The sequence below is a fragment of the Trachurus trachurus genome (assembly GCF_905171665.1).
Source record: "Trachurus trachurus genome assembly, chromosome: 15".
Taxonomy (NCBI): Eukaryota; Metazoa; Chordata; class Actinopteri; order Carangiformes; family Carangidae; genus Trachurus; species Trachurus trachurus.
The window spans coordinates 10724820-10741482 of NC_139906.1; the positions used below are offsets into that span (position 1 = coordinate 10724820).

At 43.0% G+C, this 16663-nt stretch overlaps 2 protein-coding genes across 2 annotated transcripts in view; both read left to right on the plus strand.

The window, feature by feature from the left end:
* Positions 1-3960: 3960 nt before the first annotated feature.
* Positions 3961-6166, plus strand: znhit2 (zinc finger, HIT-type containing 2). Its single transcript, XM_083988637.1, has 2 exons — positions 3961-4025; positions 4358-6166. The coding sequence occupies exon 2, from the start codon at positions 4422-4424 to the stop codon at positions 6096-6098; it is 1677 nt and encodes a 558-aa protein (XP_083844763.1). The 5' UTR covers positions 3961-4025; positions 4358-4421; the 3' UTR covers positions 6099-6166.
* An 862-nt stretch (positions 6167-7028) lies between these two features.
* The window catches only part of lrpprc (leucine-rich pentatricopeptide repeat containing), a gene marked incomplete at its 5' end in the record, with an annotated part of 63102 nt that continues 53467 nt past the window's right edge, over positions 7029-16663 (plus strand). The window contains 11 exons of the mRNA XM_083988087.1: positions 7029-7243; positions 8260-8462; positions 8881-9003; positions 9421-9542; positions 10787-10845; positions 10935-11021; positions 11126-11252; positions 11443-11587; positions 12079-12236; positions 12375-12480; positions 12726-12833. Coding sequence (XP_083844213.1) covers positions 7029-7243; positions 8260-8462; positions 8881-9003; positions 9421-9542; positions 10787-10845; positions 10935-11021; positions 11126-11252; positions 11443-11587; positions 12079-12236; positions 12375-12480; positions 12726-12833 — 1453 coding nt within the window. The remainder of the gene's footprint in view (positions 7244-8259; positions 8463-8880; positions 9004-9420; positions 9543-10786; positions 10846-10934; positions 11022-11125; positions 11253-11442; positions 11588-12078; positions 12237-12374; positions 12481-12725; positions 12834-16663) is intronic.

Sequence of the window (16663 nt, forward strand, 5' to 3'; positions counted from 1 at the left end):
TCTTTTCTTGTCAAATCTGTCACTCTCCTAAAAAAAAATGGACATCTCACACATCATACATTATTATCATTATATCAAAATCTATTCCCAGTGTTTTTTTTATAATTTCTCCTGTGACTGAAAACTCTGCCAGTCTTCTCAATTATGTTTGCTCATGGTTCTTATTTTGCAATTCTGCCATATTTCATAATTACTATCTTTTTTCATTTTTCTATCTTTGTGCTGTTGCATTTTTTTTTAATTGACCTTATATTATAAAAAGCATGTCATTTTCTTAGCCATTACAACCTCCTTGAGATTCCAAAAAAATTAAGAGTATCCAGATAAGTTAGGCAGTAATAATTACAAACAAATACTGTATGTTGCAAATCAGGAGTGCAATTCTAAAATCATGAATAAATTATTAAATAAATAATGTGTTGTACCAGAAATGCCTTCAATAGGACAAATCATTCTTATGTAACACAAGAAGACAAAAAAACGACTAGTATGAAAAAAAGGTGGGGAGGTGGACAGTGAGAAAGACAGAGAAATGTGAGCAAGAGAAAAGTGAGATAACCATTAAGCATTCGAAAAACTCTAAAGTCTGGAGCAAAATAACAGCACATGAAACCACCGGTGTAGAAAGATATAATAGTACTCAAAATCACTGGTGTAGGCGACAGAGATACACTGGACCCTGTATTTCCCACCCAGGCCTGGAGAGAGAAAAACAGACTTGAGAGCTGACTTCCAGAGTGCTGTGAGGTTTCTTTTTCCTTCTTCCTGCTTGTTTCTACTGTCACTGCTGTCAATAGCTGCTTTAGGTCACTGAGAGGGTACCGCTCCATCTACCTGTGTTTTAGCACATCACACGCTGCACTGCACCTAGCACACACACACGTACACACACTCAGAGGGAGAGGCTGCTGGTCGAAAGCAGATCAAGAAGCAGCACAGGAAACAGGGATTTGTTTATACGGATTGACTGACCTGGCAAAGGTCGTCAATTAAAGGAAGTAAGGAGGACAAGGAGGAGGAGGAGGTCCATGGAGGCGCAGCAAAGCCTTCCTGTGAGGAGGTGAAAATAATAGGTAAATAATGGATCCTGGAGGTGAATTATTGAAGGGGCACATTGATGCTTTCATGCCAGGGGAGCTGAGCTTACATTCCTGGGTTCATTCATAAAAAAAAAAAGGTAAATGGACGACGATGAAAGCAAAATGAGAGGGTGAGGGAGAAAGAGGATGTTGTTGCTATGTCAGATTTTCAGCTGAGAGTTCACTGCACCTCCCACTACCACCACACTCACTGACTCATTCACTCACAGACACTGATTTGTGAAACACATTCATTAGTGCAGCATGTTCTGAGCATCTTATCTCAATAGTAATAGTGTCTATTATTCTAGGTCAGGCTGGTAACTGCACTTTATGGTTAAAGTGCTTCAGAAACCTTTAGTTGATCTTTTTGAATCCTTTGTTGGATTAATAGGCCAAAATGAAGAACTCAGGTTTGACAAAAATATCCAGATGTACGCCATATTATTCACATTTTTGTATTTTGTCAACAGTACCATCAGGATTGTTATTTTATTCAACTTTATTCTGATTATCATTTATTTCATTATGAATGTGTTAGGCTACATATAATGCCATCACTGTGTTCTACATAAGCATCATTAGCACATTTGTTGTTTAAAAAAAAGAAAAAAAGCTATATGCATAAACTGCATTACTTCATTGTACATTAGGCAGGATTTTAGTCTTTTTTTCTTATCCTTATCCTTGGAAAGTACATTTCGTCATGTTGTTCATTGGAGTTGAAAGAAAAAGTGAATATTTTATTGTTCGATGGTGCAAAAGTCAGTCAGTCAAAGTGGAACACTTGCTTTGTGGCTGCACAAATAAAAACTGGACAATAGACACAGACAGGACCCCACTCCCCCTCCCTTCTCCAACATATACATGTAGGCTACAGTGTCCTTTTTGGGTGCCCTATAATGCCAGATTCTTTTTAGATGACAGGTGACGGAACAGTCTAAATCAACATCGGTCTCCTCTCCTAATACTGCACACACACACACACACACACACACACACACACACACACACACACACACACACACACACACACACACACACACACACACACACACACACACCCTGCTGCTGTACAGTAGACAGCAGTAGACATGCCAGGGCTGGACATGCCCAAAAGGCAGAGCCTGGTCTCTGTCACCTATCAGCTGGTGGCAGACGGTAGGCGTGTGTGTGTGTGTGTGTGTGTATGTGTATAGTACATGTGTGTGTGTATGAACCTGGATGAGATTCCTTAGTACTACATATCATCAGTCCAACAGTCAGTAAGCTTGTGGAGTCAGTGTTGGGGGGTACTAACATGTCACAGGACATGCCAGGGAAGAATAAAGGAGACACGAGGAGGCAGCAGCCCACCCAGGACTGCTGGCATGGCAGCCAGGGGCGGGGCCGAGACAGCATGGCACACGCCAACATCGGACCCCCCTCCTCCTCCCGCTTTCCCCACGGGCTTTGACATGCAGCACGTGAAGCCCTCGGCCCAGTGAGGGGTGGACAGCCATCTGACAACTCCCCACCTGCATGACCTTTACCATGCTTGACCCCCTGCAGGAGACAATCACCTCTTAGCAAACAGCCCGATGGGAGATGTAGACACACAGCACCGTCAGGGAGACACACAACCAGACGGACAAGTGTTATGCACACACGGACTGACAGAAAGTTTAATGGAGGGACAGTTGGTTGGTGTTTGTGATGAGTCATGCAAATCTAGCTGGCTGCTTCCCAAAAAAAAAAAAAAAAAAAACGACGGAGCGCTGGCTTCGATAACATCACAACTTTTCATCAGAGCGGCAGTTTGTTCGGTCATTTAGTTGCCAGGGAAGCCCACGGATAAGCTTAGGTTTGGAATCGACCATCTTTATTTGGAGTAAACAAACCATTCAGCTGTGTGGGCAGCACCACTGGCAGAGCCTCACAGCACAAATATGACAGATTTGTTCATTCAGTTGGTCGGCAGCTCACACTGACAATCTTTGCTGTTTATTCTCAGCTTATTACACAGATAAATGGATGAAATAACAAAAACAGACATAACAAGTACTTCAAGTTCTAGGACTAAGACCAATAAGTCTTAATGACAAAATAAAAATGGAAAAAGTTGATCAGACTTTTTGAGGCATTTGTTCCTCATCAAATGTAAATGTTCAACCAAAACTTTTGGTTACTCATACATTATTTGTCTTTTGGTCCAAAAGACAAATAATGTATGAGTTTATGAGACATGTATTATGAACAAACCTGCATTGCATACTACACTGGAATGTGTCTTTTTTTTAAGTACATTTTTTGGGCTTTTAATGCCTTTAATTGATAGCACAGTCGAGAGAGAGACAGGAAATGGGGAGGCAGAGAGGGGGAATGACATGCAGGAAAGGGCTGCCTGATGTGGGATTCGAACCGGGGCCGCCTGCCTGCAGTGAGGACTATAGTCTCAACATGGGGCGGCCGCGGCAGCTCTACCAAGTGAGCTAAACGCCACCCCAAATAAATGTGTCTTGAGGAAGTCATGTTTTGTTACTGTTTAATTTGATATTATAAAACGTTCTACATGCATTCATCATATCCCTCAGTTTGTCTAGAAAACCATCATATAGCCTTTGAAAAGGAAACTGAACAATACATCTGATAAATTGCTGTTGTTATGAATAAAGACTTTTTTAAAACAACTTTATTATTGCTTTACAAAATACACAAACAGTGCATAAAACCATATGAGCATCATATTAATAACAATTAAATAACAAATGAATAAAGACTGGATAGATAGATAGAGAGAGAGGGAGGCATAATACATCCATGGAGGGAGGGAGGGAGAGAGGGAGGGAGGGGGAGGGAGGGGGAGGGAGAGAGGGCGACGTCATGCACACGTAATCAGAAGGCGACATGGCGCTGCGAGTAGGACAACAAATGTGAAACGCTGCTGCTGCTGCTGCTACAAATAAAGTAAGACCAGTTTGCTATTTAAGATATTACAGCAACAGCGACGATTGATTATTATGTTGGCTGTTTGAACGCTGCTATCTGAGCCTGCTTGGCGACCTAAACGTAGATTTAAACGGGTTTCCTGATGAAGTGCTACATGAAGCATGCACTAGCCTACGTTGTGCTAACGTTAGCATCTCACAAGTTTTATTTATCTTTTTGCGTGTCACAAATTAAAGCTGTCACTAGCTTTTAACCGGAATCTCTTCACTGTCAATTTAAGCTGTTAGACTTTGTGACAATAACAGAACTAAATGTTGTATACTTACTTAGATATTTTGTTGTTTCTTCAGTTCATAGGTTACCTGGTTTGGATCCAACTCTTTCTTTGCTACAACCTCGTTCTTCAGCCCAGAAATGAATCCAATAATCAGACGGAAACTTCCTGCATCCGTGAGGAGTCTTCTGACAGACATCGGTCCAAAGGAGGAGTGGACCGATGCAGAGCCAGAAGCAGTGGCCAGAGATGGGATTTTTCTCCCATCCAGAGCAGATGCGTCCGGACAAGAGGAGTTTCTCACACCATCCAAGGCAAAGGAAGAAGAGGAAGAGGAGGGTGGGAGGAATGTGATCTGCATGTTGTGTAAAATTAAACCATCTTGTTACACCTGCCCCCGGTGTAACCTGCATTACTGCGGCGTGGCTTGCTACCAGAGCCCGGATCACTCCGTGTGCTCTGAGGAGTTTTACAAGGAGTCTGTGCTAAAGGAGCTGAAGGACATGGGGAAGACAGAGAGCGAGGGGCGGAAGAAAATGCAGGAGATTCTTGTGGGACTCGGACAAAAGGCAGAAAGGACAGATGGAGGGATGGAGAGTTTGTTAAAAGAAGCGGGTATTGTGTCCGATGATGCAGAAGGAGGGGGAGAGGACGAGGCGATGGAGAAAGTGCAGGTGATGGAGCTCCTGTCCAGGCTGGCAGAGCTCCAGGAGTCTGGAGAAGGGAGTACAACAGAGATCGATGCTATTTTGAGAAAACTGGAGGAGATCGGAGGAGGGGAGCTGCTGCATGCAGACGTCGACGAGGACGCTGGAAGTACAGCAGAAGAGCAGGACCTTGCTGATCGACTCTCAGGTCTGGATGTTGACAAGCTTTCGGAAGAGGAACTGTGGGAAATTCTCAACGGCAAGGAGAAAGAGACGTTTGTGAATATGATGAAAAGCGGAGCTCTCGCTGGGCTGGTCCCCCCGTGGAAGCCGTGGTGGGAAGAGCACAGCAAGGGAGGCGGAGCGCTGGTGGAGGAATTGAACAAACAGGAGAGAGAGGATTCAACAACTGTGGATGCACAGAAAACGGATCATAAAGACAAATCAGCTACAAAGGTGAAAAAGATTAAAGGAAAAAAGGCAAAGGAAAGGAAGGATGGTTCAACTGTGCCTCCTATTTCTGCAAAAATCCCAAAGTTGAGCTCTTTATGTGCAAATCCATCTCCCCTGGTATGCTATGGTTTGGTCAATGCACTTTTTGCCTACTCTTTCACTCTGTGCTTGTTTAATGGGGACACAGATTCACTGATGCATGAGTTTTGTGACATGATTGTTGCTCTGTCAGAGGCACTGAACTCAAGCAAAGTGTTCAACTCGATCCAAGAGGCCTTAGACTGTGGAGAAACTCTCATCTTGAGCGGAGGTTACCTCGACAAGGAGGATCCTCTGGCTCCAGCCCGGGCCGTGGAAGCTGTGGCTCACATCATGACCGGTAGAGATGGAAAAGATGCCACAGGATACTGCCTGGCCGCCTTGAGCCAGCTTCGCTCAGCTCTCTCCCAGGCCAGAACGTCCCTATCCAAAGAGGGAGAGGAAGGGGAGAAGCGGCAGAAGTACTTCCTGGCAAGCAAGAAGTGTGAATTCTTTCAAGCCTGGGTGTTAGACAATGCACATCAGATTCGAAGACTCGCTTTGGAGTTATGGAACGAACACGGTAAAAGAGACTGTGTAAGAAACAGTATGGAGAAAGCCAAGACTGTAGTTGAGGAGAACTTGAAGAAAGGGAAAAGGAGCGGGAATGGCAAGTTGATTGAAGAGCTGAGCTCATGAGGACGTTCTTGAACAAATTGATGTTTGTGAATATTGAATTGAATAAATTATATGAAAATCTAAATGATGTATCTGAAATATGATGCCTGAGACTATGAAATAGTTTTTTCATAAAGGAATTGTGAGTTTTGACATAATTAAAAAACACATTTGAACATGTATTGATGTTATTTATTACTAGCAGCACAGAAAAAAATAAAGCTATTTGATTCAAATGAATAGAGGTGAATAAACAAAACGCTAAATGAGTTCAATAAGAACACAACACTTTGGATTGACCAGGAGGGTCACAAGATGAAGAAACCGACCAGGAGAAAGTAGTTTTACTCAAGTATTTGAAGTACTTATTAGATTCTGACTATACCTCTGTACTTTTACGAGACATCAGAAAGCCAAATAGGTTTTCACATAGGAACTTACTTAGGTGTTTTCTTAGAAATAAAAATAAAATCAATATCTGAGCAAGTCGGATAGGTTAGATATAAATGGAAAAAAATCCAATAAAATGTGGGTGGAAAAATATACAAAACATATTAGTAAACAATATACAGAAACAAACAAACAAACAAACAACAAAATGTATCAAGTTATGAAATAAATAAATAAAACAAAGGCAAGGGCTTCTTTTGTAGATCATACTTATCAATAATACTAAACAGTTTAATGGCATTTCTCTTTTCCATAAGATTGAGGGCTTTTATGAAATTCATAAATTCGTGATTCGCATGTAAAACCTAGGAGTCGATTTTAGAAATGTACACTTGTGTATGTAAAGTTTGCCCAAGGTGAGAATGATGTTGATGAGAAAGTATCACGTAAAGGGTCATTTCCACAGTTGTATAAAACAAAACAAAAAAAAAAAAAACACCCTCATGCTTTCACTCTGTAATCTCGCGGTACTTCGTTCCTGTGCGTGGTCACGTGGTGCGGATGCCCTTCCACGCTGCGACAGCAAACATGGCAGCGCTCTTGAGATCAGCCCGGTTACTCAAATTCTCGCCTTCGGGTTTGCTCCACATCGCCGGCACCAACAGGACCGGACCTCCGCCGCAGCTCAGCCGCCTGTACAGCGGAGCCCTCGGCCGCAGCAGAGGAGCCGCAGCCGGCTGCTCCCGCCTGGTCAGCCCCGCCGCGTCCTGCAGCAGGTGAGTTATCCACGCAGCCTGTTAGCCGGCGTAGCTGTGACCCACGCGTGAGCCGGAGATGTCATTGAAGCTCAATGACAGCCAGACACACACACTTATTCACACGTTTACAACCCGCAGCATTAACTACAGTGTGTTGCTTTATATAGGATTACATTACCAGCAATGCAACATTACTTATATGTAGCTTGAAATAAACATGGCCTCTCTGGTTGTTACACAAGGTGATGATTAGAAGTTGTGTAACTTCATTTTCAGCCATGTTTACAATGTTTTATTTTACATTTCAGCCCAATGAGAGTAATGCAATGTCATGATGGTAAAGCTATTAGCAGCTTCCTCATCATGTGTGTGTATGGTCCAGTTTTGTATTAGCTGCAGCTACTGTAACTCTTCCTACAGGCCCATCAGTGAAGTGATGAGACATCCAGACTGGTCATGCTACAGCTACAGTAGATGTTTTTGTCACAACATTAGTATTTTACCAGTAAAGAAACACTGTACTGGACTGTAGGCCTTGGGTGATGTTAAAGATGGTGGGCAGAGAGAGGTATGGTTCACTCTGCTGCTGCCTCTTCTCTCTCAAGGTCATGGCTCTAAACTACACATAAAGCAGCCTTTGAGATATCTATAGGCTATATATGTGTATCTACACTCAGATAGGAGTTTATTAGGTTCATAAGGTTGAAAACTTATTAAGACTCAGCTATGTGGTCAATAGTTGGTCATGGTGTTGAACTGCAAAGCTCGATCCTATTTTTTTTCACCCACCCCATCAGTACCTGGCTGAATAACAGACACCTCTCTGTGGATAATGCAGTTCAATTCAGCATCACCACAAACTACCATTATCTTTGAAAGACCATATATTTGAATCTGAAACATTATTATCTTCATAAAGTAGGACATAAATCTGTTTAGTATCTTCATCCCTACTTCCTGAGTGATCATACTCATGCTTTTGGATCCTCCGTATCCGTAACCTCCTTCTGCCACTGCCTCTCTGTCCTCTGCAGTCGTGTCGGACCGTATGCGGTGCCGTGTGCGCGTGGCTATGCCGTGGCCTCGGAGAAGAAGGAGGAGGTCAGCGTCGCCGTTCGGTCCAAGCAGGCGCAGCAGTTTGACTGGGCTCTGGCCAAGCTGGACAACTCCGTGAGGAGGACCGGCCGCATCACCAAGAGCCTGCTGCTCAGCATCTTCCATGACATCTGCAGGACAGGTAGGCAGCGACAATGTAAAGACTGATGTCAGATGAAGAGGTACAAGTTACCAAACTATTTATTCAAACCGCTGAAGTTTGTTGCATCTTCACACTTAGGTATTATCACCTATTAGCAGTAAATGATGGAAACAAGACAGTACATAGACATTATACTGTATATCGAATTAAGCAAGCTCCTTGTTTCTTGTCATTTGAAGAAACATTTTGTTATCCAAAATAAGCTGAAGCTTCAGTCTGCACCTTTTCAGTAAAGGTACATTTGTTTTGGATTTATACGTTAAGGGAAAAAAAGAAATGAATTATAGTTTGTTGTTTATTCGTGTTTAAATCATATGTGTATAATGTTGTTTAGTGATGTGTGTACGTGATTCTACAAGACAGAAATAAATTAAACTAAACTCACTAAACTTTTCAGGGTATCCCAGTGGAAACCAGGCCTTGTTGCTGCTGCGGAGCTGTGGCTCCCTGCTGCCCGAGGTGCCCCAGGAGGAACGTAACGTGCTGGCACACCGTGTGTGGGAGAAGCTGCAGGAGCTGGGTAAGAGGCTGCACCAATGACAGCAACTTGATCATCATATTATCTAAAGTAATCCCTGGCTGTTCATTATCCTCCACCTCACTTCACTACACTTTTATTTAACTCATGACCACATACCGTACATGGTATGGAGCCCATTTAACACTATCAATAATCAAACATAGCAAGTGGTGTACATGTTTTCCATAATAGAGAAAAAACGAAAATATCATTAGTTTATCAACTTGTAGTAATAAAATTAGTTAAACATAGATGAGTGATTTTGGGAGATTACAAAACCTCTGGCTACTATCTAAGCCTTTATACCTGCCAATGACTTACATACATTAGGTCTATTATCATTATGTTTTTGTAGATGAATTTCTGTATGTTGTCCATGTTGATGTAATTGATTGATTTACCTGTTGTCCTCCTCAGGCGCCCAGTACGATGTTAGTCACTACAACGCCCTGTTGAAGGTTTACCTGCAGAATGACTTCAAGTTCTCACCCACTGACTTCTTGGCCAAGATGGAAGCAGCGAACGTTCAGCCCAACAGAGTAAGAACCTCTTTCTCTACAACCAGACTGAAGACAGATACAGACATCTCTGTCATTAGGGTTCAGGCAACGTAAGCTGCCAGGACCCTGTTGTTTGCCTCAATGTTCGTCTTCTTCTTTCTTCTTTCTTCTTCTGAGGAAATCCTACTTCCCATGTATAATCAGTGAAAAAAACTTTACAGAAATGTCCGGCCCCATCATGTCAGATTTATGGTGCGTTCCAGGCAGGCTTTTTAACCCGTAAGTCACGACTTCAAGTCACCAGTTACGAGTTTGTAGCGTTCCAGGCAAGTTACGAGTTACGAACTGGGAACTGGGAGTAGATCGATCTAGTACGAGTTCACAGGTGGGAAGTTACGAGTTTGACTGTACGTTCTAACGGGTAACCATAGGAACAGGTCGGAAAAACGCGAGTTACGGGTTGCCTGGAACGCACCATTACTCAACTCCAAAGACATGTCAATATTCCTCCTGGGGGGAGGGGCACAATAAGTGTTTACATTTAAAAACTTTGAAAATTTCTACCAAAGCAACAGTACATGCATCAGTTTTTTAAACTTTCACCAAAATGTAGCCCCAATACTGCTGAAACTTTTGTCCACTTAAACTCATTACAAATTATTAAGTCCATTACTCTGTTTTTTTCAAAAACTGTAAATCTTATAAAAATATCCTCACAATTTTTGCTCAATTGACACCAAACTTGCTAGAGAGCATCTTCAGACTGTCCTTCACAAACGATCCACACAGATTTTTGATTTATCAAAAATTGAGCCTACAGTGCATGAAAACGTTTGACTGTAAACAGTACTGTAAACATATATACCATCCAATTCTTGCTAAATACATTTTCAATCTTCCTGAAAAAAATTACAATATTTTGGAGTTGTGGTTGATGAAGTTTGGCAAATATCAGAATTTTATCTAAAAAAACTGAATTTTTTAAAACATTTTGAATTCTGCTCTCATGGGAACAACTGTAGGTTGGTTCTTGGTGTCAGAGGTTGAGAGTTCAAGCCCCAGCAAGGACACATCAAAATGCTTGATGTCCTCACTTGGGAACACAAGACAATACTCCTGATGGTGGCATTACAACACGCCTCTAAATTTCAAAACTTTGAAAATTCATAACAAATCGACCACCGACCCCAACCATTGCCATAATGTCTTTTTAAAATGCATTTTATTTCCTTAAAGGTATTTCATTAGGCGTATGCAACTCACCTGTCCACACTTTTTCACAGGTTACTTACCAGAGACTCATAGCAGCCTACTGTCAAAACGGAGATATTGAGGGAGCCAGGTGAGCAAACTTCCTGTCCTCTTGATGCACATATTCTTTTGCCATATATCAGTTCCTCCCATGTTGACCTCTCTCCTGTGTTTCCTCAGCACCATACTGGGCTTCATGAAGAGCAAAGATTTACCCATCACCGAGGCTGTTTTCAACTCCCTGGTGACAGGCCACGCTCGCGCAGGGTGAGTGTCACCGCTTTCTAATCTGCTGGATTTAATGGCACGTAATAAGTGTTGCGCTGGAGCAATTAGATTTTAAACAAGCTGTCATCTTTATTGCCGTGCAGTGACATGGAGAGCGCTAAGAACATCCTGTCTGTGATGCGTGGAGCAGGAATTGAACCGGGTCCTGACACGTATCTCTCGCTGCTTACTGCCTATGCTGAAAAAGGAGACATGGACAGCCTGAAAAAGGTGGGTGTGTTTGTTTAGGTTGTTTTCAAGGCAACGTTTACATCTATATCTATCTATCTTTATTTTATTGATTTTACTCGTATTTCTTCCCCTTTCCTCCTCCTCATTCATTTCCCCTTTTGTTTTTTCTCTACTCTCTCTCCTCCTTTGCTTCCTTCCTTTATCTTTATTTCCTGTTTCTCTTCACCAGACTATGGAGGCAGCAGAGAGTGCAGACTGCAGCCTAATGGACAGAGACATCATGCAGGTCATCTTCGCTCTGGCCAAGGCCGGACACCAGCAGCACATCCCACAGATGGTTGAGCGCCTCAAGCAAGAGAGGGGTTATGTGCCAGGTACACAAGCACACCTCACACATTTGGCAATTCCAGTTTTATATTTGTGACTTTCACTTTGACATAAGGGAGAAAACTTTTTCTTTATCTATATACTCGATTGTAGAAACATTAATTTTGTGCTTTACACTGCAGTGTGCTTTCTAGTGGTTAGGTTACATGCCAACTTTAAGGTTGAGAAAGTCTGAGGGACTGCACATCTGACTCATTAAAGTATTTAAGATAAGATAAATTCCTTTATTTGTCCCACAGTGGGGAAATTTACATTTGTGCAGCAGCAAATAGCAACAGTATAAAAAAAGGAGAAAAGACAGAATGAGACAAGAAGAATATAAACATCACACAACAATAATTTATAAAAAAAAAATGATAAAAAAAAGTGCAGTATGTGCAATACTTACTGTTCAATAAATTTCTGTAACAATTCAGTATTTTTAATCTTATGTCAGAGTTATGAGGCTGACAGGAATCTGCTTTTGTTCTTCTCGCAGATGCCATGAACCTGTGTCTGAACCTCATCACCCAGAAACAGGAGGATGCGGCTTTTGACATCCTGAAGAATTTCCCCGCGCTGCAGACGGACGGCCTGACCTCGGACTCCCCCAACCTGGGCAACTTCTTCCTCAGACACTGTGTCAATATGGACACGGTACATGAAAAGACACTAATGATTCCTGCATTGTTTTAACTTTGATTTTTAAGATTTACTCGTAGTGTATGTTGAGTATTACTTTTGATATTGAAATCTAATTTTTGATATTTGTGTGTGTGTGTGTTTGAACTGCAGTCGGTGGAGAAGATCGGGCGCTATTGTAAAGAGCTCCAAGAATCAAATCTCCACCTTTCACCACTGGTTTTCTCTGTGCAGTGTGCTCTGGAGGCCAAGAAGACTGGTACAGCTCATGCTTCTACTTGCACTATTCATTATTTCTATACACACAACCATGCACGTGCACATTTGATACATTGTAAATACAACTTAATTGCATTACCTTTTTGACAAAGGCTGCAAATGATATTGCATTAACCCCATTTATTACAAGTGAGGAAGAGATTAAATCACTGTAATGATGAAAAACTGGAAACATCTTTTAAGTGAATGATTATTTTTTCTTTCTTTCTTTCTTTTTTTTTACAGAAAAGTCTTTAGTGCTGATGAAGATGATGAAGGAACAAGGATTACCCATAAGGCCACACTACTTCTGCCCCCTCCTCACTCAGAATGCAAAGGACAGCAACACAGCAGGTACACACACACAAACACACATCTAGGTTTAATGTCTAGACTTTTTTGAATAGTTTGGGATTGTTGCAGCAAATTTCTGCTCTTATTTGCAGAGAGAAACAGTTTTTACTATTTATATATCGACTTTCTATATACTGTACTGTCCTTGTGTCCTGTGCTGTAAAGCTTACATCCTTGAAATATGCTCTCACTCGTATGGCCGTAGCTCGAGTCGTGACAAGCTTGTACAGTAGCTGGATCCTGAAGCCACTCCAACTTCATGTGAACAATCCCACGAGTATGTAAGAGCCTAATAGGTGCTGCAGAGCCCCAGAAGGGAAAAGGAACGTGCATATAAGCTGTTTGTGCATCCAATCTAACATGGAGAGGGTTTTTTTTTTCTTTTTTTTGTGGGTGAGCATGATATTAGCAGTTTATGAGTGAGTGTGTGTGTTATTTTTGTAATGCAGAGGGGATTATGACTTCCTCTGTACCAGAAAGAGCTTTTAAAGGAGAGTTTCCCCTCAAATATTAATGCCTTCACAGAGTGGTCCAGCTGGGACAGATTTCACCGGGCTGGGGGCAGTCAAGGGCAAAGAGGTCTGATCCCTGCGTGAGAGAGTCGGAGTGGGAGGAGATGAAACAAACACGTACATACACACTTGCTCAAAGATACACACACCCGTACTCTCTGGAGAGCTCTAGGAATAGATTGCAAAGTTTAGAAGAGATCCCAACGTCAGCCACTCTCGACAGATGCGCTCCAGACCAAAAAGACACTCCGACTTTCAGAAAGTGCGCTCAGACATGAATGTCATTTTATGTTCCTTTTTCCTGATCTCAAAACACTTGCCACTTTTTGCCCCCGCGGTCACATTTCTGCAGGACGACAGTTGAGCTTTATGTTGGGCAGTAACCGTCGATGGATGATACAGATTGTGCAGATGATGTAGACAGTAAACCTGGTGTTGTAGCAGCAAGGATGAAACTAATGCCGCTGCACACCCAAAAACCAACTCTGTATCAACTGTACAGAAGCTGCTGAGAGAAATAAAGTGGTGCACAGTGTGTGTGGATGGTTGATCCGGTGATCTTTGCCCTGTAGCAGGGGGCAGCTTAGATTCCTATGTTAGGGCGACTAGGGAGCTCAGGAGCCTGAAGCGTCTCCCCTTCACATGCATAGACACATATAAGGTCAGAGGTCATCTTGCTCCAGTGGCTTTTCTCAAATCTTTTCTCAAACCAAACTTCTTCCTAAATCCGGAGCATCTTGTGTCTCTCACCCCAACTGTCCTTTACCACTGCAGGTCTGTGCTCCTAACATGGGGCTGGCCGGCTCCTGTAGAAACCCAGCTTGTCTAGATATTTATATAAAGCTTGAGAACTGTAGTATAACGGTAACATTATAATAGCAAATATTATAGGACAAGATAATATGGAGAAGATTTGGAAACTGTTAGTAATGAGAAAATATTTGATTTACGCACAGACATTTATATTATTTACTGTATCTTACCACCGTACATAGAAAAATGTAGTTGCTGTCAGAGTAAGATGGACAAATTATTAAATATTTAATGCGCTGAAGCTGCGTTCAGGTGCTCATGGGACACTGGACCCTCAGGAAAACTAGTACTAGTGTCTTTTTCTTCTCCATCTGTCACAGTTAAATGGCTCAGCAGGCGCAGTGTGGAGGACTGTAACTGTATACATATATATATTTATATTAATAATTGTAATCTCAGCTGAAATTAGATATTTTCTTTCTTATTTTGTTTTGCGATGACTTTTCAGTGGAAATCGTCTCAGTGTCCGATCACCGGCATTTGGAGACTTGTCAGAATTCAGAACTGGTAAGCGAGTGTATCCTGTCAAACGCGTTCAGCAGCAGCTCGGCTTTTAAGTGCTTTATTTATGCTGAGCTCTGGCTCTCTCTTTGGGGTTTTTTAGAGCAATTAATAAATCATGTATTTTTTCCCCTGTCAGCTAATTGACAGCATTTGAGCTGGCAGGGAGGAGAAGCGGCGTGGACGACTGCGGCGACGCTGCAGATTGACTTTCCCTGTGCGGTCGAGACAGATGCTCAGTTTGAACGAGGGGGAGAGAGAGAGACGCCTCAGTGGCAGCGTGACGGAGAGGAGCGGACATGAGTTTAAACATGCACAACCACACACACACACACACACACACACTGTAACTAACGCGCAGTCTCGAAGCCACACAAGCAACGTCAAAGACGGCATCCATTTAGTTATCACAGTGCGGAAAGAAGGACGGAAGGAAAGTGGAGAAACTTCTCTTTTGCTTACACACTCGCTTGTTTCCGATGGTGTTAGCCTTAACCCTCATGAATGATGCAGCCTCCTCTCTCTCTCTCTCCCTCCTGCTCTTTATACTCATTGGCTGCTGGAGGTGTGTGTATGTGTGTGTGTGTAGGGGGAGGAGGAGGAGGAGGAGGTCGGGGGTGGGCTGGGGTGGGGTGGGCAGTGCAGGTGATGTGACTGATGCAGAGTGACTTGATTTCATGTAAATGCAAGCGCTCTGAGGGAATTCACTTTGGATTACGCGCCCCACTGTGCACGGCCCATGAAATATTAAGCGCCGTGTCACTTTTTGTCCACAGGTGTCACTAGCGGGCAGAGAGGCCGGAGCCGTGGAATTGGTGGAGAACAACAGTGGGGGGGGGACGAATAAGGAGAGAAAGGCGTGGGGGATGTGGGGTGGGGGGAGACAATCCCTTTGCATTTTGATAAGGTGTGGATTTGGCGGGTTTAGCAGAAGCATATGCTGGACCGAAGTTCCCACCTGCCGCCAGCTAGTGACCGCTTGTCAGTTCTTGCGACGCAGCGCCTTCTTATCACTTCTGACATGGTAGAGGGAGAGGGAGAGGGAGAGGGAGAGGGAGGGGAGGCTGCAGAGGAAGGGAGAGTTTCTAGCCTTGTGTGTTTTGGTTGATGGAGCAGGGGGGAGGAAATGTAAAGGCCTCCGTGTCTGGTCTGCTTTCCTTCCTTCTTTCCTCCACCGCCATCACCTGACTTTAAATACGTGACCTCATCCTCAACCCTCTCACCGTTTCTTCAATGCAGAGTCGAGCTGCGTTAGAGAAGAAACCACCGCGGCCAGTCTGTACTTCAGTCCTGCATGAACTCAGCTGTTAATTGGTGCAATGAGAGCTAAGCTAAGCATCACACCTCGCATAAAGAATGACCTCGCAGCTTTTCTTGCCTCACAAAATGGACATTTCCTCGTTTTCTCTCTCCTCTGTTTTTGAATAAACAACCCGTCGCTGCCTCACACAGCCAACACAGTCCACCTTTAGAGAGTCATAGATACGGAGAGATGGAGAGACAGATGGTGTTGGTGGGGAGAGAAAAGGAGAAGTGACAGGTACTCATGTCCGCGGATGGGAGGAGATGACAGCGACCGGTTCGCTCCACTCCTCTTTTCCTCCCTTTCCTCCGTCCTGACTTCTCGTCTGTGACAGTTAACCTGAAGACATGAATCTGATGATGATATCTTGTGACCACTGCCATGCTTAACTCACTACTTTGATACTTCTTGCCTGGATGGTATGTCAGACTTTATGCTGACCAACCTGGAGAGGCCTCTACTCTTCTCAGTTCTCCTCCGTGCCGAATCTGTTTTGGAAATTGTTCAGACAGGGAGGGGAAACAAAAAAGATTTACTTCCATATAAAGTTAACTGAGGGAGCACTTGGTACAAATGACGCAACATAATACCACATATTGTTTCCTACTTAATTGTTTTATTCATCCATCATTTGCTGCTCAGCCTTTTTGTATAATTATCTTTTCTAGCGAGTTCATATGAGACTGCAGAAACTTTGTGCA

Bases quoted from the DNA above. Each gene is read 5' to 3' on its own strand.
- znhit2 (XM_083988637.1), top strand. From the start codon at position 4,422: ATGAATCCAATAATCAGACGGAAACTTCCTGCATCCGTGAGGAGTCTT.